General features: G+C 41.2%; 1 protein-coding gene across 1 annotated transcript in view; it reads right to left on the bottom strand.

The window, feature by feature from the left end:
• si:dkey-112m2.1 (transmembrane protein 132C) overlaps positions 1–27,050 on the bottom strand; it is a 107,279-nt gene that overhangs the window by 17,988 nt on the left and 62,241 nt on the right. Inside the window, exon 4 of the mRNA XM_034710221.1 lies at positions 9,404–9,593. Within this exon, the coding sequence (XP_034566112.1) occupies positions 9,404–9,593 (190 nt within the window). The remainder of the gene's footprint in view (positions 1–9,403; positions 9,594–27,050) is intronic.

Raw genomic sequence — 27,050 nt, 5'->3', positions numbered from 1 at the left:
CTGATAGAGTAGTTTTGCAGTGACACTCACAGTCATGTGATGAAAATATGCTCCTCTGTTTTCCTCACATGTGGCACTATTGCATCACCACCCTAGGTTAAAGTCTGAACGCAGTCAGTCACTGTTTCTTTTGAATCACAAGCAGTCTTTGATACTGAACCATCTGCCCCAAAAGTGAACTCTCTTTCTAAGTAACTTCTAGATTATTTTTTTCCTGGATACAAATCAGAGTCTTGATAGCTGGTCTTCTTTGTCATATTTTAAAACATTCTGCATATATATAGCGTATATGTATCAGGCAGTGCATCTTTATAAAAATAATATGCATTTGTTATGGTATCTGAACATACTCCTGAGTCACAGGACTGTAATGCTTACATTAGCAGTACAGTAGAACACACCCAATTCCAAAAGAGTTGAGATGCTGTGTACATTGTTGATAAAAGCGGCATTTAATGGTTTGCAAATCCTTTAAACGCTATATTTAAAGGCAAATATTCCTCAGACAACATATCAAATGCTGAAACAAAACAAGTATATTTATTATTTCATGAAAAATATATGCTCATTTTAAATGTACTGCCAGAAACACCTTTTGAAATGGTTTAAAGAAGGACAACACTCTTAAACAGTTGCATAATGCTAAACAAGAAACACCTGGAGGAACATCTCCCACTAATTAGATCAATTTGCAACAGCTTGGTAACGTGGCTGGGTATGTAAAGGGCACTCCATGAGAGGCTGAGTCTCTTAGAAATAAAGATGAGAAGAGGTTCATCCCTCTGTGAGAGGAAAATAGTTCAACAATTTCAGAATAATGATCTTCAGTGTAAAATTGTAAAGAAGTCAATGAATTCTTCATCTACAGAACATACTATCATCAAAAGATTCTAAATAAATCTCTGTAAAAAAAGGCAACAATATATAACCCTGATTTTGGGACCCTCAGGTTGCACAGCATTAAAAAAAACAGACATGACTCTGTCGTGGAAATAACTGTATAGACTCAAACACACTTCCAACATGCATCGTCTGTGCTGGTGGACACGTTTAGTTTCTGGATTCAGGCTAAAACTGTACCATACTAAGAGGAAACCATGTATACATATAATCCAGAAATGCTGAGACTTCTTCTGGGCCAGAATCCTTTTAAGATGGACTGAAGCAATGTGAAAATTTGTCCTGCGGTCTGACAAATTAAAAATGTAACATTTGTTTTAGAAATCATGGACACCACATCCTCTACTTCAAAGAGGAGAGGGACCACCTTGTTATTAAAGCACAGTTCCAAAGCCAGCATCTGTGGTGGTATGAGAATGCATAAGTGCCCATGGCATGGGTAGTCTACAGTCATGGCCAAAAGTTTTGAGAATGACACAACTATTCATTTTCACAAAGTCTGCTGTTTCAGTTTTTATAATGGCAATTTGCATATACTCCAGAATGTTATGAGGAGTCCCTCTTTGCCTTGAAAATGAACTTTATCACCAAAAACACATTTCCACTGCATTTCAGCCCTGCCACAAAAGGACCAGCTAACATCATTTCAATGACACACAGGTGTCACACACATTAACACAGGTGTGGGTGTTGATGAGGACAAGGCTGGCGATCAATCTGTCATGATTGAGTGACTGGACACTTTAAAAGGAAGATGGTGCATGACACCATTGTTCCTCATCTGTTAGCCATGGTTACCTGCAAGGAAACACGTGCAGCCATCATTGCATTGCACAAAAAGGGCCTAACAGGGAAGTTTATAACAGCCAGTAAGATTGCACCTCAGTCAACCGTCTATCCAATTATCAAGAACTTCAAGGAGAGAGGTTCAATTGTTGCCAAACAGGCACCAGGGCGACCAAGAAAGTCCAGCAAGCGCCAGGACCGTCTCCTGAAGGTGTTACAGCTGCGGGATCGGGCCACCACCAGTGCAGAGCTTGCTCAGGAATGGCAGCAGGCAGGTGTGAGTGCATCTGCACGCACAGTGAGGCGAAGACTTTTGGAGGAAGGCCTGGTGTCAAGGAGGGCAGCAAAGAAGCCACTTCTCTCCAGTAAAAACATCAGGGACAGACTGATATTCTGCAGAAGGTACAGGGACTGGACTGCTGAGGACTGGGGTAAAGTCATTTTCTCTGATGAATCCCCTTTCTGATTGTTTGGGGCATCTGGAGGAAGGCTTGTTCGGAGAAGACGAGGTGAGCGCTACCATCAGTCCTGTCTCTTGCCAACAGTGAAGCATCCTGAGACCATTCATGTGTGGGGTTGCTTTTCAGTCAAGGGAGTGGGCTCTCTCACAATCTTGCCTAAAAACACAGCCATGAATAAAGAATGGTACCAGAACGTCCTCCGAGAGCAACTTCTCCCAACCATCCAAGGGCAGTTTGGTGATGAAGAATGCCTTTTCCAGCATGATGGAGCACCTTGCCATAAAGCAAAAGTCATAACAAAATGGCTCGGGGAACAAAACATTAAGATTTTGGGCCCTTGGCCAGGAAACTCCCCAGATCTTAATCCCATTGAGAACTTGTGGTCAATCCTCAAGACGCGGGTGGACAATCAAAAACCCACAAATTCTGACAAACTCCAAGCATTGATTATGCAAGAATGGACTGCCATCAGTCAGGATTTGGTCCAGAAGTTGATTGACAGCATGCCAGGGAGAATTGCAGAGGTCTTGAAAAAGAAGGGTCAACACTGCAAATATTGACTTATTGTATGAATTCTGTGTAATTCTCAATAAAAGCTTTTGATACTTATGAAATGCTTCTAATTGTATTTCATTATACCATAGAAACATCTGACAAAAACACCTAAAAACCCTGAAGCAGCAGACTTTGTGAAAATGTAATATTTGTGTCATTCTCATAACTTTTGGCCATGACTTTACACACCTAGGAGAGCACCAGTCATGCTAAACAACATATACAGGTTTTGGAGTAACCAATGCTGTCAGACAATACCTTTCTCAGGCAAGACCTTGCATATTTCACCAATATAATGCCAAACCACATTTGGCATGTATTACAACAACATGGCTCCATGGTAGAAGAGTCTGGGTGCTACACTGACCTGCCTGTATTCCAGACGTATCACCCATTGAAAACATTTGGCACAATACAGATCCCAAGCTGTTAAGTGACAAACTCATCATGATGTAAAACATCTGATTTTTAAGATGTTTTATTCCAAGTTTATTGAATAAAGCAAACTCACAACTTTCCTTTTGCCACAAAGCAGCAAACGGAACAAACATAACAACAAATCATGTTTGGCATTACATATTTGCAAAGATTGCTTCCTTTAAGGATCTTTACCAAGATATTAGCCTTAGACAAATCTATATTGATTAGAGGTGGAACATATTTATTAACAAGTTGGTCCCCGGGACACTGGTGGGGAACTAGAGTCATTATGGACCAATCAATTAAAGCAATTTGTCTGCACGTGTCTAACTTCTTCAAAATAAGGATCTGTGACTTTGCTTTGCTCTGTCATGTTTTATAGATCAAGCAAATAGTTGATTGATGGAGACGGTAATTGATTATGCACATTCTTATTGGTTGCAGCCCTCATGATTATAGGCAAACTGACAAAGATATAGACGAGTTATATGAAGAAATGGTGATACGTTTAAATGTTTGATGTAGGGGATCATTTATCAAAAGTTATTGAACGATTGTCAGTATCAGCCTCAAAACTCCATAATCAGTCTGACTGTAATGAAGGCATTGCTTGACTGAAACTTAAACAAATACAAAACTAAATTACTGTAAAAGTGAGGTGGGTTGAACATGAATTGGACACATTGTCTTGTTTTGCCTTGGTGCTTTTTTTCTGTTTCTTCAATTTTTCTTTCAGTTGGATAACTAAGACCAGAGAAAAGAGGCAAAGGGTGGTTACAATCTACATGAGATAAAACTGTAATAAAAGAGGCCTGTTTATTATATACAAGAGGACCTCATTAAGCTATAAGAAGCATTATGCAGATGGCTAATGTTACCTTGAGGGCACTTAGCATGTCAGTGAATAGCCTCACTGCACGCCCTATTAGTGCTCTGCCACAACATTTTCCAAATACAGTTCCTGACAGCGTGACAGCGTGACTGATGGCAGCCTGCTTGGATACAGCTAGCCAGCCACTGATGCTGTGATAGCACTGTTTGTGAATTAAATATATATGAGGAGCACTCTCTATTTCACTTATCTGTTCCTCATGCCTGCAGAGGACAAACCTCTGACTAATTCTGCTGTGCTTGTTGCCTCAGTATGTCACTAACTGTCAAGCAATGATATGGAGTCTAAATAAGAGAGGTTGCTTTTGGTGAAATGTGAATTATTCCAGACAGAGACGCTCACCATGACAAAAAAAGGAAAGAAAAATATAACAAGCTAATAATAGAATTCCTACTAATGGCCATGATTATAATATTCTGGGACTTTGAGAAGAAAGCTAATGTTATAAAGTTTGGAATGGAGTGAGTGTAGAGGCGATGAATCACATGCTAATGATAGCATTTGGGACACGCTGGCTGTCTCTTCTAATGAGTGAAAGAGTGCACCTAGGCCTCTCGCACAATAAGAGGGAAAATGAGAAGCAGGGTGAGTGTCTCTGTAAGTACACACATCTTGTATTCCCTTAACTTTAGATTTTCAAAAGTTTTTCAGTGATTAAGTATATTGACTTAAGATATATCTTTGCTTTCATTATTTCACCAATTGTAAGATTATCAGATACTTGAATCTGACAGCAGTGAGTTGTGTATTCCTTGTCTGGATGACAGATATTGCCTGAGTGTGTGCTTTTGTTTCGGAGTGCAGGCTGGGAGTGGTCACAGAGAGATGAGAGGTTTATTGAACAGAGGTTTCTGGTATTCTGCTCACAGACAAACACTGCTGAGTGTCAGCAAGGATCAGAGTCGACCTGTGAGGTTTTTTTTTTGCAGAGATAGAAATCAATGTCAAACACTTGAATCAAGTTACTGGTATATGCTGTAACTCACTTCAGTGCCTTTTAAAGGAGGTTATTCTGCAAATAGGTGCAGTGCAATCAATGAAAAATAAAGCGACTTAGTTTCAATGCTAACCAAGGTCCATCAAGCAAGGTTGTATTTCAGATCACACTGCACTTTTATTTTACCTCCATACACAGTAAATTATGGGTGTAATATTTCTCAGAGTTAAGATTCTATATCCTTTAAACATTATCTTGTTTCAGTGAAGGTACTGAAAGACAACAGTCTTCCAATTTGCAGCTGAGCCATGTTGCTGTTCCTTGCCCCTGCTGTTAACTATACATTATAGGTTCTCTATGTATGTGCAACTTTACGCATAATGCAGACTTTCTGAGAAAGCTTTAAAAATTGCCCCTAAGGTATTTGAGTCATGGCACTATGTTCATGTCCATAGTGAGGCTTGTTTGTGTGCTTCATCACTGAATGTTGGTTTTATGCAGTATTTTCTCTAATATTTTACAATCCAGTGTTTTTTTAAACATTTTTTTCGCTGTGGCCATCCTCTTAGTGTGCGTCAGAGTTTTATCTCTATCAATTTTATCACCTAGGTTGTGTGTTTTTTGTTCAGTTTGCTAAATAAAGTTGTCTAAATCCCTCTTGAGGTTGTTCAAATAGAACTTTTTGAAAAGTTACATTTAAAGTCAGCATTGTGACATGATTTGCCTTTGTTAAGATTTGTTTATTGTTGTTCCTGTGCTAATTGCGGTCTTTCTTTCCAGTGTTTCATGTCTTGTGTTCTTTGTTCCTTGTATTTTCTCATGTTTATTTCAGTCTCCTGCATTTCCTGTTTTATTTTGAAGTTTTTGCCCCCTATGTGTCGTTCACTTCCTGCTCTTGTGTTTCCCTCCAGTTTGATGCGCCCTCATTAGTTCCACCTATGTCTCGTTGTCTCGCCTGTGTCTGATTGCCCCTGTAGGTATTTAGTCTCTGTGTTTCCTCCCTTCTATGTCAGTTAATTGTCATGTCTTACCCGAGTGTTATCATGTTTTCTGTGGATTTGTTTAAGCACATTTTATTTTATCTACTGTTGTTTTTCTTTTTGTTCATCAACTCTTTATATTAGTCTGCACTTTGGGTTCTTCTCTTTTTGTTTTAGCCTACACATGACACACTGGCCCCGGTTATATGATGTTTTTTTAATTCAGAATTAATTAGTCTGAATCAAATAATTCGGAATTAAAGTATTCTCCTTCGTGTTTACATGGAAATAGTAATTCCGAATTGAGGTTTACAAGGAAAACATGTTTAATCGTCTTTCTTTATATTCTTTATTATTGGAGATCAGCTGTTGGCTGCCCGTAGCATGTTGATGCTAAACGGTGTTCCCTGCGAGCTGAGGAGAAGGAGGCTAGGACGACGTGCTGGTATTGAGGTTCAAGCTAGGAAGGGAAGACGTCGACCTGTCCTTCCACCCACCGTTATGGGGAATGTGAGATCTATCTACGATAAGGTGGACGAGCTAACCCAGCACCAGAGGGAATACTGGCAGAGTAGCATCATGCTAAAAGAGCTAACACCGGACACGAACGCCACATTGGAAGGATTTCACCTGCTGTGGGCGGACAGGATACAGGAGAGCAAGACTGAACTAACTGGTGAAGAAGGCCAGCTCAGTCCTGGACCCTGTGGAGGTGGTAGCTGACAGGAGAATTATGACCAAGCTGTCGTCTTTGATGAACATTTCTTTTTTAGATATATATGCTGATAGATTAGATATATATTGACATAGAGTGGTCTAGACCTCCTATGTTTGTAAAAGCGTCTTGAGATACCGTTTGTTGTGATTTGGCGCTACACAAATAAAGATTGATTGATTGATTGATATTCCGCTTAAGGTCTTGGGGTTGGGAAGGGTTCTGATTGGACAGGGGTGGGCGTGACACATTTACGTCTACCAGAAGAAAACAGACTCCAGTTCCTGCTTCTTGTATTTTCGGTTACAACGTGGAAGACCCTTGATTAACTTGGACGCTACAGCTTTAAAAAGGTCCACATTTTTATGCTTCCGTCCATCAACTCTTTTCATGATATCCATTTCTTCTGAGGCTCCTATTAAAGAAGTAATTTCTGCTCGAGTCCAATGCTTGCTTCAGGCAGCCATCCTGGAATATGTGTGTCATCACGACAGGACAAGGGAACGAGCATGCACAGAACGACCGGAATTAATTTAAAGCGGAATGAACGTATACATGATCGAGGAAGTATTCAATTCAGATTTAAAATCAGAATAAACCAGACACTTACTTTGAATTTAAGTTTAATTCAGAATGGTCATTTTCATGCGGAATTAGGTGTTTACAAGGTCATTTTTAATCTTTTTAAAGAGGATTTAATTTTAATCTGAATTAAAGAGGAATTAAAAGTCTCATGTAAACGTAGCCACTGTCTTCATTGCATGTCCCTCTAATCTGTCTCTCAGGTGTGCATTATGCAGCAATAGGTTCGTTCAACACTAGGGGTGACCCCAAATAGTCGAATATTCGACTATTCGTTCTAACGAGCCTTAGTCGACTGCCAATCTCATAGTCGAATATTTGCATATGAAATGTGGATCATTCCATTCAAACCATGGGGGTGCTCAATGTCTAATTTTACATTATTTTCCTGTTTCCCTCAAAAATAGTGTCTCATATCCTATTTTGATATAAATATAGACTTATTTAATGTAATTCTGAGAACAGCTCTTGAAGTGTTAAATCTCCTTAAAGTGGTAATTAAATCTCCCCTGGTTATTAAAGGTGGACTCTCCCATTTAGCGGGGACCTGTGGAGCAGACGTACCTCAGCTGGTCTTTAAATCTTTCTACGTTCATGGTAGCTCAAAATGTCAGGAAATAAAACTTCAGTTGATCCTAAAAACTAGTGATGAAGATGAGGGGCAGCTTCATGAAGAGGGCTGTGAGATCAAGGATTACCGGACCACACAAAAACTGTACGGGGCCAAAAGAACCAGGAGGGATACCCAAAACTGTCTGAAGCCTCAAAAACAATCCACAGCATCCCATCCACCTCCACCCCATCAGAGAGGATATTCTCAAAGACAGGATTTACAGTCAACAGAGCAAGGAGCGCACTTCTGCCTGTACACATGATGGTTTTCCTCGCGTACAATTTGAAAAGACTCAAGCGGACAAAGATGTGATGAAAGACTGTTTTAAAAGGTTCTGTTAAGAGATTTAAAAACCCTTTAGCTGGTTCAGGTTTGATTTTGAACATTATACAAATGTTTAGTCTTAAGTTGGACTAACTACCCTCCGCAGCGCTGCTCTCTGCTGTGTGAACACTGTTTAAATATCTCCTGATTCCTTACTCTATAACGGCGTGTTGTTCCATGTTTAACGGATGGAGGCCTTATTTGAGTTCTCTCTCCTTCATCCCTTTTACTTTAAGCTACGAGTCTCTTAATTGTAAAGGGTTATGTGTAATATTGTCATGCGGTCACCATCATGCAGACTTTGGGTCAAAAAGGAAAAACAACAAACATTGGACTATTCGTCGACAATGGGCAAAATCTGATGAATCAGATTCGACTAAGCAAATCCTTAGTCGGGCTCTCCCCTATTCAACACTAATGTTGTCCATTTATTACTTAAGGATAGCTTACAACAGCTTTAACATTAAGGCGGTTTACTTTTAAAACACATAAGAGATTAAAAAAAAACAGCAAAATGCTGCCTCACCAAGTTATCATTATCAAACTTCATGAAGTGCTGGAAGGCATTTGATATTTACATGGCCACTATCAGTGAAGACTGATATTAGATATTACTCTTCTTGTTGCTGCATATTAACTGCTTTTTCTTTCATTTTGGGATAACAGTCATTCATTATCATAATACAATTAGCAGCATGAAGCCTGTTGCCAGTGTAATCATGTTTGGACTGTCCAAATCTAAACTCAATTAACTTCTCAGTCAGTGAGCTGTGAGAGTCTATTAACAGATTATTGACCGTTAAAAGAGACAAGCTGGGTGTTAAAGATACTCCAGCCTGGATTTTTTTTTAATGGAATAACGGATAATTTATCTCTCATTTATGATTTCATAAATGATCTCGTATTTTTAACAGACATAGCATATAGATGAGCCCTGCTTTTCCTTCTAACATGCAGAGGTCAAAGAGTTTCAACCAAGAACACTCCACTCTGAGATGTATGGTTATAATAAAGTAATTCATGATGTGGAAGCTACTTTAAAAAGCTCTTGTCAAAGAGTAATGGATGACTCTTTGACATAGTAATATCCAGCCCTTGAGAAGATTCTCACAGCCGCAGTTCAATTTCAATCCATATCATCAAAAGTGAATTCAGATCTTAATGCTGAAAAGAAATGACTGTCTGTTTATGGTCACCCTTTCTCTACCACTTGAAAGCTCTACCCCTCCCCTCCTCACCATGGCTAATGGCACGATGCCTCCAAGGTCCTGCGGTGCCAGACGGATGATTGTGGGAACCTCACTGGTCAGGGTGCGGGTGAGTGGATACTCCACCTGCCACGTCACCTCCCGTCCCCCCTGATTCATCATCAGCCCGTTCACCTCCAGGTCCACCTGCAGCACCCGCTGATATCCTGCTCCCTCCATCCTGCAAGGAGAGAGAGGGAGACGTGAGTCAGGCAGGGAGGACAGATAACAGAGGAGGGAAGGAGAGGCGAAACAGATACAAGGGAGTCAGAGGCATTAGAAAACTGCAAAAAGATTAGATAAAAAAAAACCATTTGAAACAGGAGAGGAAGGTGCAAACAATGAAGAAGGTGGAGACAGATTGGGTTGAAGAAAAAGAGACAATCAGGAGATAAAAAAGGTCTGAAAACAGCAGCTTCCAAAAAACATTGTCCAAAATGAAAAACAAATATGTTCGCATTAGAGGATGACTCTGCTGTTTGACATGCAGATGTTTAAACACCAAATCCTCAAACTCACAATCTGATATGAAACTAATCACAGAAACATTGAAGTTCATTCTCACATCCACACTGAGCCACCATGTTGAAACAAAAGCAATTTATTTTTCCCCTCGGTGAGGAGCTTCTCTCACAGAGACTGTCGGGGTGGAGCAAATGATTTCCTCTCAGCTGATGGAGATACAAACAAAGCAGAAAAACAATGAATGCAAAATAAAATCCTCCACACTGATTTGATTTGCTGCAGCGCTGTGGTTTGATCAAGCTGCTGCCTCTCCCTCAGCTGTTCTTTGTCACAGTCAGAACTGGATGCAACACCTTTTCCAGCCACCTCACACACAGAGCAGACTCACGCTGTTTTGGAAAAACACAACTCACACTCAGGGATCTAAAAGTGGCTCAAATGCTGTGTAACATCTTAAGGTCAAGAGCAAACAAAAGTTAAAAGGAAATCTAAGAATAAATAGATGTTTTTAAGCTTTGATTCAAAGTTCTTTAGTACTATATTTAGTTCTTTTATTTCTGTCCTGAGCGGTATGTTTGTTATTTAGTCGTCACACAATTAAAACAAGTCTGTGGAGAGAACAAACTGAGCATGAGGAGGGGAGTTTAGAGGGAAGATCCAAGGTTTTCCTTGAACATATTTTGGCCCAGCCTGTATTGAAAACTCCCTCTCTTTCTGTGTTCTCACTTCAGAGGCCAGTCTCACTTCAAAGCTCAGATTTGAGAACCTCTCTGGTAGAAAAGTATAAGAGAGAACAGTTTAGAGGCTGAAAATCAGGGAGGATAAGAACAGCTTGAACATCAGCTCTGGCTCAGGCAGAAGAAGCTTTTCTGTTTCAGTGCTTAATGTTCTGAATCAGACTTCATGTGATTTTAAAGACCTCTGAGAAGCTCTGGCTCAGGGTGATCACAGGTGACTATTGGTGTGAATCTGGACACACAGTGAGAGCTGTTTGAGATACAAACGATTACAGCCAAATCAATTGTCTGCAGTAGAAGCAGCAGCTGAACACTAAAACACAACCCTGCATCACCACCTTATTCAATCTGTCTTCCTCTCGTCTTCATTTGTGTCTTTTCTCCTCTCATCTCTTTCTCTTCATCCTCTAGTTCATCGCAGCGTTCTGTTGTTCCAATATGGGCATGTTCTCTCTCCCCCCCCCCCGCCCTGTCAGCCAGCATGTGTTTGAGATGATGAATGTCCGCAGCCCAACGGTCAGAGAGGTCAGCCTACTTCCTGCCTGTCTCATTAAAATCTTAACTGCAGTGTGCCCTTTTCTCAGATTTACATACATTCAATACACTCATATAGAGTGAGACAGACTATCGCTTTTCCTGCTAAAACACAAACATTGAGGTGAGAGCAAGAAACAGATGCAGAGACGGAAATAAAACACAGCCTGGGTCAGGGTTAAAAGGCTGGATTTAAATAAAATATTTCCTTGGATTACATGACTCTTCAAAAGACAGAAGTGACAGTGCTCCAGTTTGTGTTGAAAAGAGGTGGAAAATCGGTCACATCATTTTGAAAAAGCTTTTGAGGTTTCTCCATTTGTCAGTCCTGTTGTGTGAAAGCACAAACAGAATGAGGTGAATGAATCCACCCAAAGGTAAACACTCTCTATCAATCCTATAAGATACATTTTAAACACAAACCTTGTCATAACAACGCAGCTTGGAGTGTACAGAAGCAGCTAGACGGCAAATAATGACTAAAATAAATTCCTTTTGTTGAAGGGAGACACTTTTAAATATAAGTCTATGTTTTGTTCTATTCATTCTGAACACCTTGGTGGACACCTGGCTCTGCGAAAGGTAGAGAAAGAAATGTCTGCTGTGCCTTTTTGGAGTCTTGAGAGTTTCCTTTCATGCACAGCAGTGATTTTATAGGGAGGGAGACAGTGTGTGTGCCACTCTACACTGTGTTTGAATGCACTAAGATTAAAAGCTCCAACAGCTCCATTCAAATGCAAATGGAGATTTTTTTTTCTTAATTAGGAGCACTATAAGGACAGAAATTCCAACTCACTGCGTAAGTCAGAAACCCTGAAGATAAATCTGATAGCTGATAAAGGATGGCCATGACTGCATTTTCTGTGTGCTCATGTTTTTATAAGAGCTGTGGATGTGATGTTTGTGTGTGCTTAGCCCTTCTCATACTGTCCATCAGATAAATAGAACAAGAAACCTGAAAGAAATACTTTCAGCCATTAAAAAGAAAAAGATATATGTTAAAACACATTCTATTGATTCCTGGCCAACATTTAGTAATGGTTTGCTTTGAGTTCATCTGTCTGCAGCTGGAATCTTTGCTGCAGTCTGCTGGGTTAGAAATCTTTCTGTTGTCCAGCAGACATGCTATTATTTGTTACCATCCTGGATACACAAAAGCAAGAATTTTCGCCATTAGTGAAATATTTTACTCTGCTGTTTATTAACGAAATGTTAGAATATAACAAGCAATACACATCATACTCAAGTTTATTCATTAACTTAATTGTTTAACCTTATATCCAGTTTAGTAAACAATAATAATAATCAGGGTTCCCACTCTTTTCCAGAGATCATTTTCCAGGATGATCAAGCTGGTATAACAGTCTAAATTTAGTTCCTTAATAACCAAGTAGCAATGATGGGGAACTCTCATCTCAGCTTTCTCTTTTCTCAAAAAATATAAAATTAGCTAAGTGAAAAAGAAAAGAGCCAGCAAAGGAATCTGGAAGCTGCCTTACTGAAATAAATAAATAATAATAATAATAATAATCAGAGGATCAGAGCATGAATTGACCTAAATAGAACTGAATGACAAAAATGGCCACAAATGTTTATCAACACTAACTCAAAATATACCTGCTTTATCATGGATATTCAAAGTGGTGAATACAAGACGCACTCTGTATTTGAAGATCTCTCAGAGATTTAAAAAAGTGTGAACTGTCTTCCTGCGTGGCGATGTCTATCGTGATCAACGATGTCTACAACGTGGAGTTTATGTGCAGCTGTGTTGCTCTTTTTGTTCGATTTGTTTTCACTATCAGGAGTTTGCGCTCCTACTAGCTACAGTACGGTAACTCAATCAATCAATCAATCTTTATTTGTATAGCGCCAAATCACAACAAACGTTATCTCAGGATGCTTTTACAAACATAGGAGGTCTAGACCACTCTATGTCAAATTATGAACAGAGACCCAACTTCAAGACAGGGTAAGACTCAGTCTGACCCCACCTTAATCCACCATGAGCATTGCACATCGCAGTATTTAGCTAGTTACAGTGGTGAGGAAAAACTTCCTTTTAACAGGCAGAAACCTCAGGCAGAACCAGACTCATGTTAGACAGCCATCATGCCTTGACTGAGTTGGGTCTGGAAAGACAGATAGAGGGGAGTAAGAGAGAGAAGTGATAGTGCTGAGACGAGTCGTAGAAGCTGTTGCCGCTGGAGTCCAGCACGTCCGTATCAGCTGGAGTCCAGATCGTCCGCAGCAGGAGGACGTCTACAGCAGCTCAGAGGACTAACTGAGCTCTCAGCCTGCAGGGAAAGTTGTGAGGCACAGACCCCCAAGCTCTCTGCCCGACTCCGCTGCTCACTCTTTACCTTATATATAAGACTCTTTGAATCAAAAGAGCACTCTACAAGGTTAAGGTACCATAAAACATGAACAATATACCCCCGTTTTCTGTGAATGCATGATTATGAAGTGAAGGAGAAAAGATGTGAAAAAAGTTGTGCAGTGTCACTGTCTTTTCCAGCACAGTGTGCACTCAACTTTCAATGAATGGGGATGTGTTTTTTTAATAGGGTCAGGTCGAACGCAGTCATGTTGGAATAATTTTCCAGCACAATCTGTGATTTTCCAGGACATTTGACTTTTTCTCCCATTTTCCAGGTGTTCTGGAAAACTGGTCAACTGTTTTCCATGTTTTCCAGGACGTGTGGGAACCCTGAATAATAAATCCCCAAAAAATGATGGCTGCTCAATTGAAAATAATTCCTCTGTAACATGTTAAAGACTAGGATCTGTGACATTTAAGTTTGGAAAATGACTTCAAGGCCTACATGTTCATCAGACATTGTATTGATTAACTTTCCATGGACTTTTTACTGTAGGACTATCAGAAATAGAAAAGTATAAGAGATGAAGATATTGTACAACAGTCTGTAAAGTTGCTTCAGCCATCATTGAATCCTGAAGTGTGAGAGCAGCAGAAATTCAACAAGGTAGCTGTGACAACAGGTGGGATGAGAAACTCCTGCTGGCCGTCTTGCTCCACATGAAAATCTATCTCCTGCTTTCTTCTCTTCTGTGTGAGCTAAACCATCTTCAATGCAAGATAAAAAGTAGCAATGTCAGTGTAAATGTGTTAATCACAACACCATTAAGGCTCAAAATAGCTTTCTTCTTTTTTCTTATTGCATACCAATTTTTTTAACCCATACCATTTTGACCCTTTCTGTTTCTTGTTTACTCTGCTCCACATTCCAATATAGCAGGGGGAGGTATTGGACCCTAATGCTGTTTGCCCCCTACCCAAAACAAGAAGAAGAAGAAGAAGATGTCTCTTCCCGGGCACCGCGGGTAAGCAGCACAGAGCTTACTGCTTCTGCTGTGATGGAAACACTGCTGGTCTTCTCAATGGTTCATTTTGCTTTAAAAAAAGTCCCATGGCTCAGTTGGCAGATCAAAAGTAATATGCAATTTATGTCAAACAGAATTAGAATGTCACTGAAGTGCTTTGAGTTTGTGCTACCACCTACAGGCAAAGCATATAGCAGCTTATCAGACTGATGTCAGTGGGCAACTGTGTCAGACCGTCAGAGAACTATTCTGGAGTGTAATAATCATCAGGGACCTGTGCATGAAACTAACTGAAGAAACTACGGTTCAGATTCGGATTCAGATTCAGACAACTTTATTGATCCCAAGAAGGGCAATTCATTTATAGCTTACCATACAACAACCATACAACATTTAACATCTACAACACATCCATCATATACAGTCATGGCCAAAGGTTTTGAGAATGACACAACTATTAATTTTCACAAAGTCTGCTGTTTCAGTTTTTATAATGGCAATTTGCATATACTCCAGAATGTTATGAGGAGTGATCAGCTCAACTGCAATTAATTGCAATTAAGTCCCTCTTTGCCTTGAAAATGAACTTTATCACCAAAAACACATTTCCACTGCATTTCAGCCCTGCCACAAAAGGACCAGCTAACATCATTTCAATGACACACAGGTGTCAAACACATTAACACAGGTGTGGGTGTTGATGAGGACAAGGCTGGCGATCAATCTGTCATGATTGAGTGACTGGACACTTTAAAAGGAAGAGGGTGCATGACACCATTGTTCCTCATCTGTTAGCCATGGTTACCTGCAAGGAAACACGTGCAGCCATCATTGCATTGCACAAAAAGGGCCTAACAGGGAAGTTTATAGCAGCGAGTAAGATTGCACCTCAGTCAACCGTCTATCGCATTATCAAGAACTTCAAGGAGAGAGGTTCAATTGTTGCCAAACAGGCTCCAGGGCACCCAAGAAAGTCCAGCAAGCGCCAGGACCGTATCCTGAAGGTGTTACAGCTGCGAGATCGGGCCACCACCAGTGCAGAGCTTGCTCAGGAATGGCAGCAGGCAGGTGTGAGTGCATCTGCACGCACAGTGAGGCGAAGACTTTTGGAGGAAGGCCTGGTGTCAAGGAGGGCAGCAAAGAAGCCACTTCTCTCCAGTAAAAACATCAGGGACAGACTGATATTCTGCAGAAGGTACAGGGACTGGACTGCTGAGGACTGGGGTAAAGTCATTTTCTCTGATGAATCCCCTTTCCGATTGTTTGGGGCATCTGGAGGAAGGCTTGTTCGGAGAAGACGAGGTGAGCGCTACCATCAGTCCTGTCTCTTGCCAACAGTGAAGCATCCTGAGTCCATTCATGTGTGGGGTTGCTTTTCGGTCAAGGGAGTGGGCTCTCTCACAATCTTGCCTAAAAACACAGCCATGAATAAAGAATGGTACCAGAACGTCCTCCTAGAGCAACTTCTCCCAACCATCCAAGGGCAGTTTGGTGATGAAGAATGCCTTTTCCAGCATGATGGAGCACCTTGTCATAAAGCAAAAGTCATAACAAAATGGCTCGGGGAACAAAACATTACGATTTTGGGCCCTTGGCCAGGAAACTCCCCAGATCTTAATCCCATTGAGAACTTGTGGTCAATCCGCAAGAGGCGGGTGGACAATCAAAAACCCACAAATTCTGACAAACTCCAAGCATTGATTATGCAAAAATGGACTGCCATCAGTCAGGATTTGGTCCAGAAGTTGATTGACAGCATGCCAGGGAGAATTGCAGAGGTCTTGAAAAAGAAGGGTCAACACTGCAAATATTGACTTATTGCATGAATTCTGTGTAATTCTCAATAAAAGCTTTTGATACTTATGAAATGCTTCTAATTGTATTTCATTATACCATAGAAACATCTGACAAAAACACCTAAAAACCCTGAAGCAGCAGACTTTGTGAAAATGTAATATTTGTGTCATTCTCAAAACTTTTGGCCATGACTGTAGGTTGGGTGCTGGCAGCTGGCTGCTGCCAGAACGTCAGCTATGTTGTCAAGTAGTAGGAGTAAGCTGTTTTCTAGTGTCTTTTGCCTGTCTATTTGTAGTTCAGGTTTAGCCTGTCAGTTGTAGTAAACTTTGAGAGGGATTTTGTTTTGTACAGTTTTTTCAAAACTCACCTGCTCCTGTGTGCGAGTCTGCTTCTGCTTCCTCCAACCTACCTTGTGTTTTATTGACTGTCAAAACTAGTACCATGTATACACACAGACATAGGGGTGGGATTTACTTAATCATCACTTGTAAGAGAAAGTTTACAAATTATTTCTAAAATGTTGTCAGGATAAGTTTGAAGTCCTGAGGGGTATACTACGAAGCCGGATTAGCAGTTATCGAGGTAACTTCAGGGTTAACTCTGGATTTTCAGTACTATGAAGGTGGTTCCCGTTTTACTTGGGTAGATCAACATGGTAACTCATGTTGAACTCCTTACCGGCTCTGGAGCAGGTTATGTTCGGGATCAGAGATCAGTTTGGAGAAAACTCCGCCCACTGACCAATCAGCTCGCTCGATCACGGAGCTCTGGGGGCTGATTGCGAGGGGAAGGGGGAGAGATCATCAGGACACTTTGTCTACCTGTTTGATTTTACATCTAAAATACTGATGACAGTTATTGATTATCTTTCCTGACATCATACTTAAACAGAGTCTAAAACAGGTTAGTAAGGTGAAGTTTTTGTCCTGCATTAAATATAAAACTGTGCATGCTATCACTTTAAATCATGTTCTCATTTTTATTTCTCCACAGCGCTCAGTTTGATACCGTCAGGGCTGCAGCTGAAATATTACATCTTAAATTGTCACACATGACAAGATGAAATCAGAGAGAGAGATCACTGTCAGGGAATAAACAGAGTTATTATAGTCAGATCTATCTGCACTAAATGATGAGAAGTAAGACGTCATTAGTTCATTCCCTCTCTGTGTTTTTGTCTGATCTCTCAGTTCTTCCTTCATGTTTCAAACACAGCTGTGTTGAAGTTAATCTGGATGATGTGTTTAACTTCATCATATTTTTCTAATATAAGTGCAGTGTTTGAAAAATATGTCAACGTGCTGACGGCAGACTGTCCATGTCTGCGATTGGTCATATGTTGCCTTCTCAGCCCCTTTCATGTGAACGCGCTCAGGATAACTCTAGATTGACTCATTATGTTGATAACCAGCTTCGTGTGATAGATTAGCGCAATATCCTTTTGTCAGGTTCAGTGAAGCCGGATCAAGAAAAGATATCTGGGATATGTTGAACTCTCTTTGTAGTATACCCCTCTGGTCTTTCTTGCTCCCAGCTCTCCCTCTGCGTGTGGTGATGTGGATGATTTTCTTTTACAGCTGTTTTAATCATTTCTACTTCACTTTCTCTCCAGCTGTGCAGCTCATGTCTCTTCAAACAGACACATCTTTTAATTTATTGGTCTGAGGGACATTAAAGTTAAATTGGTTTATATAATAAATGGGGAAATTGTAGTTATAGAGGTCACTGCACATTAACAGTGAAGATTACCTCTGATGAATGTAGTTCAGGAGAAACTAACAAGAGTGTGTGCAGTGGGATCATTCAGCTTGGTGAAGATGATTGGGAACCAAATACTATGATTAATAAGTAAGGTCATGGTGCAGAGGTAGCCACATTGTGTGTTTGGCTGTGTGTGATGTGCATCCTAAGGGAGTCCTGGCTCTTCTGTAATGAGTTTCACTCTCTCAAGTCTAATTTCTCTCTTCGACCCGTTGATTGCTAATAAAATCATATCATAAACAAGCAGAACTCGTCCCAACACTGTACTCTAGTGAACAGCAGACCTGAAATGGTAGTTTTGAGATGGTTTACAGTCCAGCAGGCACATAGAAGTGTCTGTGTTGACAGAAGAAGACAAATAATGTATAAAAGGATGAAAAAATCTAAACCAAATTGTAGAAATAGCTCAAATTTTTGTGTTGTCATTAATCTATGCACCAAAATTCTTCTCCAAAGACATCTCACTGAGTTGTGTCTCAATTGTTGGAGGTAGATGTACAGAGTTCATAAGTGCAGTCTGGGGGAACTGTTGGCTTTCCTTCCAGTGATGCCTGTTTCATTTATTTGGACTGGATGTGTTTATGGGGTCGTAAACATGACCGACAGATAATGAAAAAGATCATAAATTAAACCATGTCAAGAGGAAGATGAAACATAAAATAACACATTCATGTATCTGCAGGATTTCCCCCAGGATCTATCAAACCCACCACATCAGCCCTGTCCCTGTGAACGCACTGCTGTAGGCCTGAAGAGTAAAGAAAGAGAGATGAGGAGTTCTTCGACCAAGTTGCCTGACTTTATGTTGGTCAGTTTTTCTTAAATAACCACCTGGCCTTTCTACTTCATACTTTTTTTCTTTTTGTTCTACATCTCGTCTCTCTTCACTGCCTGCTGGTCAATTTGTTAGTTTCTTTCTCAGTGCCGTATTCTTTTTAAAGTCCTCTCAAACTGTGTGTGAAATGAGAGGATTCAGGCTTCCTGCATGAAACAGATGTGGCTCCCTCAGCAGCCAATCCAAAAGCAGTGTCTCCACTCTGAATCACATCACAGCAAAAGCCAATCAAAGCCTTAAAAAGAAACATCTCCAACAAGATTTGAAATGATTACATGCTGAAGGATACTTGTAGTAAATAAGCTTCTGTCTGCACAACAGGTTTCTGAAATGAAGCACGAGAAGAGTAGCAATTGTTTTCATTTAGTTTTTCTAAGAAGCCCTGTTTATCACAGTGAGGGCAGCAGCTGACAGGCTGCCTGGAAGTGAATTAACCTGAACACGAAGAAGTCTAGAAAATGTTTCAAGTGTTTCATCAAAATCTAATCCTCAATGAAGAGCAAAGACCAAAACCTCAAACCAAGCAAACACTGATGAGTAGTTTTGTCAGTTTGTCTCATTCTAAATTACTCTATCACTTTAGTTTGAAATATATTTAATAAGAACTATAGGGTGGATGTAATGGAGGAATTGTGCAGGTTCATATCATTGGGCATGATGCACTTTTAATTAAAGTCCTTGCTTGAAATGTCTAATGATCTACAGAGAGGTATGGCACCTAAACTACAGTGGGGCAAAAAAAAAAAGTATTTAGTCAGCCACTGATTTTGCAAGTTCTCCTACTTAGAAAGATGAGAGAGGTCTGTAATTTTCATCAGAGGTACACTTCAACTATGAGAGACAAAATGAGAAAAAGAATCCAGGAAATCACATTGTAGGATTTTTAAAGAATTTATTTGTAAATTATGGTGGAAAATAAGTATTTGGTCAATCACAAACAAGCAAGATTTCTGTCTCTCACAGACCTGTACCTTCTTCTTTAAGAAGCTCTTCTGTCCTCCACTCGTTACCTGTATTAATGACACCTGTTTGAACTGGTTATCTGTATAAAAGACACCTGTCCACAGCCTCAAACACTCAGACTCCAAACTCAACCATGGCCAAGACCAAAGAGCTGTCCAAGGACACCAGGAAGAAAATTGTGGACCTGCACCAGGCTGGGAAGAGTGAATCTACAATAGGCAAGCAGGTTGGTGTGAATAAATCAACTGTGGGAGCAATTATAAGAAAATGGAAGACCATTGATAAGCTCCCTCGATCTGGGGCCCCACGCAAGATCTCATCCCGTGGGGTCAAAATGATCATGAGAACGGTGAGCAAAAATCCCAGAACTACACGGAGGGACCTGATGAATGACCTGCAGAGAGCTGGGACCAAAGTAACAAAGGCTACCATTAGTAACACACTACGCCGAGAGGGACTCAAATCCTGCAGCGCTAGGCGTGTCCCCCTGCTTAAGCCAGTACATGTCCAGGCCTGTCTGAAGTTTGCCAGAGAGCATATGGATGATCCAGAAGAGGATTGGGAGAATATCATGTGGTCAGATGAAACCAAAATAGAACTTTTTGGTTAAAACTCAACTCGTCATGTTTGGAGGAAGAAGAATGCTGAGTTGCATCCCAAGAACACCATACCTACTGTGAAGCATGGGGGTGGAAACCTCATGCTTTGGGGCTGTTTTTCTGCAAAGGGGACAGGACGACTGATCCGTGTTAAGGGAAGAATGAACGGGGCCATGTATCGTGAGATTTTAAGCCAAAACCTCCTTCCATCAGTGAGTGCATTGAAGATGGAACGTGGCTGGGTCTTCCAGCATGACAATGATCCCAAACACACCGCTCGGGCAACGAAGGAGTGGCTCTGTAAAAAGCATTTCAAGGTCCTGGAGTGGCCTAGCCAGTCTCCAGACCTCAACCCCATAGAAAATTTGGGGAGGGAGTTGAAAGTCTGTGTTGCTCAGCGACTGCCCCAAAACATCACTGCTCTAGAGGAGATCTGCATGGAGGAATGGGCCAAAATACCAGCTACAGAGTGTGCAAACCTGGTGAAGACTTACAGGAAACGTTTGACCTCTGTCATTGCCAACAAAGGTTATGTTACAAAGTATTGAGTTGAACTTTTGTTATTGACCAAATACTTATTTTCCACCATAATTTCCAATTAAATTCTTTAAACATCCTACAATGTGATTTCCTGGATTTTTTTTCTCATTTTGTCTCTCATAGTTGAAGTGTACCTCTGATGAAAATTACAGACCTCTCTCATCTTTCTAAGTAGGAGAACTTGCAAAATCAATGGCTGACTAAATACTTTTTTGCCCCACTGTACATGAAGACATTCTTGGTCCCTTTGGGATGAACTATGATAACTTTGTTGAGTGTTCACTTTTTAGCTCTGGGTCTTTCTCTGCAGTCTGAGAGTTAATAAATTGCAGGATGAGTGAAGTCCAAGAAAATCAAGCTGCTGAGAGATGACTCAACATCTTCTTGACAGCCACCCAGTGTCACCACCATCACCTTTAGAAATGTAGCCACTGAACTTCGCTGTGAACACCACTTTGGGATGAGCCATGCTTAAGCGATTGAAACACAATCAGTCTTTGTATAAACACCATCTTCCACCTCTTTATTGATTTGTGAGAGCTGTCAGAGTGTTAGTAAAACTCTCCAGAGGACTCTGCTGCTCATCCTCTTATCCTGGACAATAAGATCAACTCAGTGTGACTAATCTCCCTTCAGAGTGAGAACCCTCCACCAGAAATGACTCTTCTTCTTTTCTTGTTACTCACACACACAGACCCATGAGGAGGGATTGGATTAAGTTGTCCTATTCATTATATCCCTTTCTGTTGCTCTTGCTAACTCTGGACCCTCATGATTCAGACTGTGTGATCTTCACCTTGTGAGGTAGCTGTAGCTGGATTTCCACTTACATATTTTGATCCTTTAATGTCTCTTTTTGCTTCAGGCTTAATACTCCTCTTCCATCATTCATGGTCCTTTCATTTCTGAGATTGGGCAAATGAATGCCGCAGCATTGTTGGAGCAGATGAAATTTGCCATGTAATCACTCCTTCCCTCCTCATTTCACTTCTCTTCTTCTTCTGCTCTCAGGGGGACCATAATAGATAATTATCTAACAATATTCAGAGAAGGCAAAAAAGAAAAAGGAATGAAGTATTTTGACTCATGTTAAAATTGTACCTCTGATGTTTTTGACTCTTCCAAAGATTGTGTAGGCTTGGTCCATGTGGGATGTTTAGGTGTTTATTTTGAATATATGAACTATTGCTTTGGACTTTTTCCATTGAGGTCGAAGAGATTGAACCTGCTTTGAAAATCTGCATTAAAGCTGATGTCAGCTCGTAGGAAGATTTCTAACTGTTGCCAACACAAGGAGTATAACGTTTTAGTTGATACATGCCTGTGAGAGCCGGCCCCTTCTTTTCTATTTTGATTGGAAGTAAATGTAAGTTCTGACATTGGAAGGTTTTTGGAATCTTGCTAAAGGAGACTCTACAGTGTTAGCTTGTATTTGGGGTCTTACCATTCATCATTAATTCTACATGAGCCTTGCAAAACTTTTTAACAAAGTCCTATGGGGGATGTGATGCTGACAAACTGATTGGGACTGATGAAGGAGCAGAACAGATATACAAAAATACTGACTGACATGGTAACAACTATGACTGAGTGTTGGAGCCGATGAGACGTAGATCCACAGCCCTTACAGGGTAATCTTTACTGTTTAAAGTTGAAGTGATGTCTTGGCAGCAGTTTTGAAAATAATTCCTATAAATTGCATATTTGAGGATCAGTTTGGATTTAGGGTGAAATGTCTCACTCAGGGGACTGTGGAAGTTTGACTGTCTCAGCTCTATTTAAGCTCAAAGCAGACTTCTGATTGTCTGAGATGAAGCTGGTACGATACTATTTGCAGTGATGCTAACAGGTATTCAATGTAGTGGGTCATCAGGACCTTCAGAAGGTGAATTTAGTGGGTCCTAGGAAATTAAATAGGCCCCTGATAAAATTACTGGGTCTAGAAAAACTGTAGTACTAAACTCATGTTTGATGTTGGCATGGTATGATCTAGTTATAATTAAGGGGTATATTTTGAGGAGTTTAAAATGTATCTAGAATAAAAACAATATCATTCCAAACGTGTACAGTTTATTTTAAAAATGACTAACATTTTCATGACTTGAAAAATGTAACACCAAAGTAGGTCATCATATAAAACAGAAGTGAGAATAGCAAGTCTTTTTCTTTTTCTTTTGGTAGAATGTGGCAAATCTTTCCCTGTCCACTGCTCTGGTGATGGGATATGGCGTGCACCATTGGGTGCATTTTCTCAAAGCCATCTGTTAATTTTGAATATCACTACAGCATGTCCCCTAAATGGTTAAGCATCATTGGCATGATTGAATACAAAACATGAGAATATTAACCACCTAAATTTGGGGATTTGGGGCCGATGATTAAGAGGTCTGAATTTCACAGTTGAGTTGGAGGTAGTTTTTTTGCATCCAGGTTTTAATTTTGGTCAGGCAGTTGGTCAGGGTGGAGAGGGTTGGAGCAGTAATGGAATTGGTGGAGATGTAAAGTTGGATGTCATTAGCTTAGCAGTGGAAGCGGAGACCATGACGACGGATGATTTTACTGATTGGGAGAATGTAAAGAAAAAAGAGGAGGGGACCAAGCACCAAACCCTGGGGGGTGCCTAGGGACAGGGGAGCTGTGGGGGAGGTGCAGTTGTTGATATTGATGAATTGGTGTTTGTCTGTGAGGTATGATTTGATCATACCGCATGGTGTCCAGAGTCTGCAGAGAGGAGGAGGTCGTTGGTGACTTTGAGGAGGGCTTTTTCGGTGCTGTGTTTGGGTCTGAAGCTGGATTGAAAGGCAACGACATGTTCCAGTATTTTAGACAGATAAGGGAGGTTGGAGATGTAAGTTACTTGTGTTGTCAGGGTTGAGTCTGGGTTTTTTGATTATGGGGGTAACAGCAGCCAGGTGGAGGAGCAGAACAGGAGCTGAGGGAGGAGTTGACGATGGCAGTGATCAGTCCCGTTTTTTTGATTATGGGGGTAACAGCAGCCAGTTTGAGGGGTTGAGGGACAGAACTGGAGCTGAGGGAGGAGTTGACGATGGCAGTGATCAAAGGTGTGATGGCAGGGAGGCAGTCCTTGATGAATTTTGATGGCATGGGGTCCAGAGTGCAAGTGGAGGTTTTCATTCCGGTCATGAGGATGTGTAGTTCTGCTGGGGACGGGAGTGGTGGAGGGAGGCGAGCCAGGCTGGGAGGTGGGGAAGGTGCTGGAGGTGGGGAAGGTGCTGGAGGTGTTGTGGTTACTGTAGATGGTGTTGATTTTTGATTGGAAGGATACAAGGAAAGATTGACATTTTTCAGCAGTGAATGATGAGGAGATGTTGTCGGTTGGTTTGAGGAGGTAGTTTATTGTGGTGAACAGAGCCTTTGGGTTATTGGCGCCAGAGTGGATCAGGTTAGAGTAATAGGTGGACCGGGCTGAATTTAGTGAGTCTCTGTATTGTTGAAGGTGATGGATGAAGGCTTGGTGATGCACTGATAAACCGGTTTTATTGCTTAGTCTTTCCAGTTGACGTTTGCAGGATTTCATGTGGTGGAGTTCAGGGATAAACCAGGGGGCAGAGTTTTTGAAGGAAACTGTTTTGGTTTTGGTGTGTGCAAGTTTGTTCAGACAGGAGGACAGCGTGTCGTTGTAGAAATTGACAAGGGCAGGGGTGTCGTCAGGCAGTGGGGGAGGAGAGGTGGACAGTATCTGGCTGAGAGAGGCTGAGAGAGCTGTGGGACAGATAAATTTGAGGTTTCTGAAGGTTATTGTCTGTTTGTGTTTTGGGGTGGGGATGGGCATGGGGGTGTTAATGTCCATTCTGATAGCCACGTGGTCTGAGATGTAAAGATTGATTATTGCATTGCATTGCCACCAGGTTGGTGTCTAATAACCGCTAAAACACAGTGGGATGATTATTTTACTGTTTGCTGCACACCATCCCAAATACATGTGTGTTGTAGAGAAATAGCAAGCGAGTAGGAGTGTACGTGGATCACAACAATGTGGCTTGTCTGGCTGACTGTCTTTGCAAACAGTTGCTGTGTGTCACACACAGTGGCATTGAGAACATCATTATAAATTTGTGCAGGGTTTTCTCACAGTAGATTTGTGTCAATATTTTCTGCACAAACCCTGCAATCTCAAACTGAAATTCAGACACCACAATGCAATGCTCTGTATGGGGAAGATGAGGTGTGTCCCTGGGATATATATATACATAGTTTGTTTACTGCAGTCTTTAAAATTTTAATGCATCATAAATGAGAACACCTACCAAGCAACAACACTGTGTGTGCATGTGTTCAGTATTCACCATCACAATCACAGCTCCACTACACTGGAGTGCTCTTTGGGGGGTATTTATGAGCATGATTGGCAAAATGACAACACACTGATGGTTGTTAATAAATCATTGCTAGTTACATGCTAATGTAATAATCCCTCTGGCTTTAATGTAAATGAAGTGGCTGTGATGAGCAGTGTTGTGATGAACTCTTATTTTCATTAGTGTTGAGGTAGTGTTTACACTGTGACTATTTGTGGAACACACATACTGTATTTGTGTCACTATTTCAATGTGAACTTGTGGCTGCTATTTACTTACCAACAGTGTAGCTGTGCTCTGCAAAATACTTTAAAAACATTACCTGAGGTATACAGTATACACAAATTACATTAAAGGTGCAGTGTGTAGAATTTAGCTGTGTCCAGCACAACCGACTTGGTATAAGCGGAATATAACATCCATAAGCATGTTCAAATTAGTGTATGATGACCTGAAAATAGAAACATTTTCTTTTTGGTATCTCTACATAAGGAGAAGCACCCCTTACATTGACACCACCATGTTTCTATTGCAGCATAGAACAGACAAACTCTACACTCTGCATGTGTTTTTAACCTGGACGAAAATGTTCAAGATTTAAGCACGATAAGAAGAAGAAGAGGAGAGCAGTAGTTGTTGTGCATGAAATACTTTTTCACACACACACATTTTTAATTGTAAAGACTTCCATCCATCCATCCATCTTCTTCCGCTTATCCAGGTACGGTTCGCGGGGGCAGCAGCCTCAGAAGGGAAGCCCAGACACTCCTCTCCCCGGCCACTTCCACCAGCTCTTCTGGGAGGATACTGAAGCACTCCCAGGCCAGCTGGGAGACATAGTCTCGCCAGCATGTCCTGGGCCTTCCCGGTGGCCTCCTCCCAGACGGACATGCCCGAAACACCTCCCCAGGGAAACATCCGGGAGGCATCCTTACCAGATGCCTGAACCACCTCATCTGGCTCCTCTCAATCCGGAGGAGCAGCGGCTCTACTTTGAGCCTCTCCTGGATGTCCGAGCTTCTAACCCTATCTCTAAGGCTGAGCCCAGACCCCCTGCGGAGAAAGCTCATTTTGGCCGCTTGTATTCGCGATCTTGTTCTTTCGGTCACTACCCACAGCTCGTGACCATAGGTGAGGGTTGGAACCATAGACTGTAAATAAAAATGGACAGCCTTGCTCCGCCTCTTCCCGTTGTATGGTTCTGAAGCCAAAAAATCCCTCTCCTGGGCGCAGCCATTGTGCAGCCAGAGCTTGTGAAGCCACTGTAATAAGCTCCGCCCTACAGAGTAGCGTCACAAGATGCTGTGTGTCCTTTGAAGTTTCACTCTACAGCGGCTGTGAATCAAAGGAAACCCGGAAGTAAAACCCCGTTTTTTAAACTCTAATAACTAACGAAAAAGAAACTTTTCAGGAAAAAGAGACCTTGAACACAAAACAGTCAAATACTAACTACATATCACCACAGCATACGGATGTGAGAAACATTCGCACGACGTGTATTTATTTTTTAAAGTTTGACTGCTCCCCCATTCAAATGAATGGGGGAGACAGATTTTTTGACCTATACTGCAGCCAGCCACCAGGGGGCAGACACTCTGCTGAAAGCTTCACCACCAGGGGAGCATCCGGCTCGCTTGGTTGGAACGCAGATTGACCAGTAAATTGAGAGCTTTGCCTTCTGGCTCAGCTCTCTTCTTGTGAAGACTTAACAAATGCAATCTCATACTTATCATGCATCACAGG

This window comes from Notolabrus celidotus, chromosome 19 (assembly GCF_009762535.1).
Source record: "Notolabrus celidotus isolate fNotCel1 chromosome 19, fNotCel1.pri, whole genome shotgun sequence".
Lineage (NCBI taxonomy): Eukaryota > Metazoa > Chordata > Actinopteri > Labriformes > Labridae > Notolabrus > Notolabrus celidotus.
The sequence above is the reverse complement of the archived record's forward strand: the minus strand, read 5'-3'. Positions and strand labels throughout refer to the sequence as shown.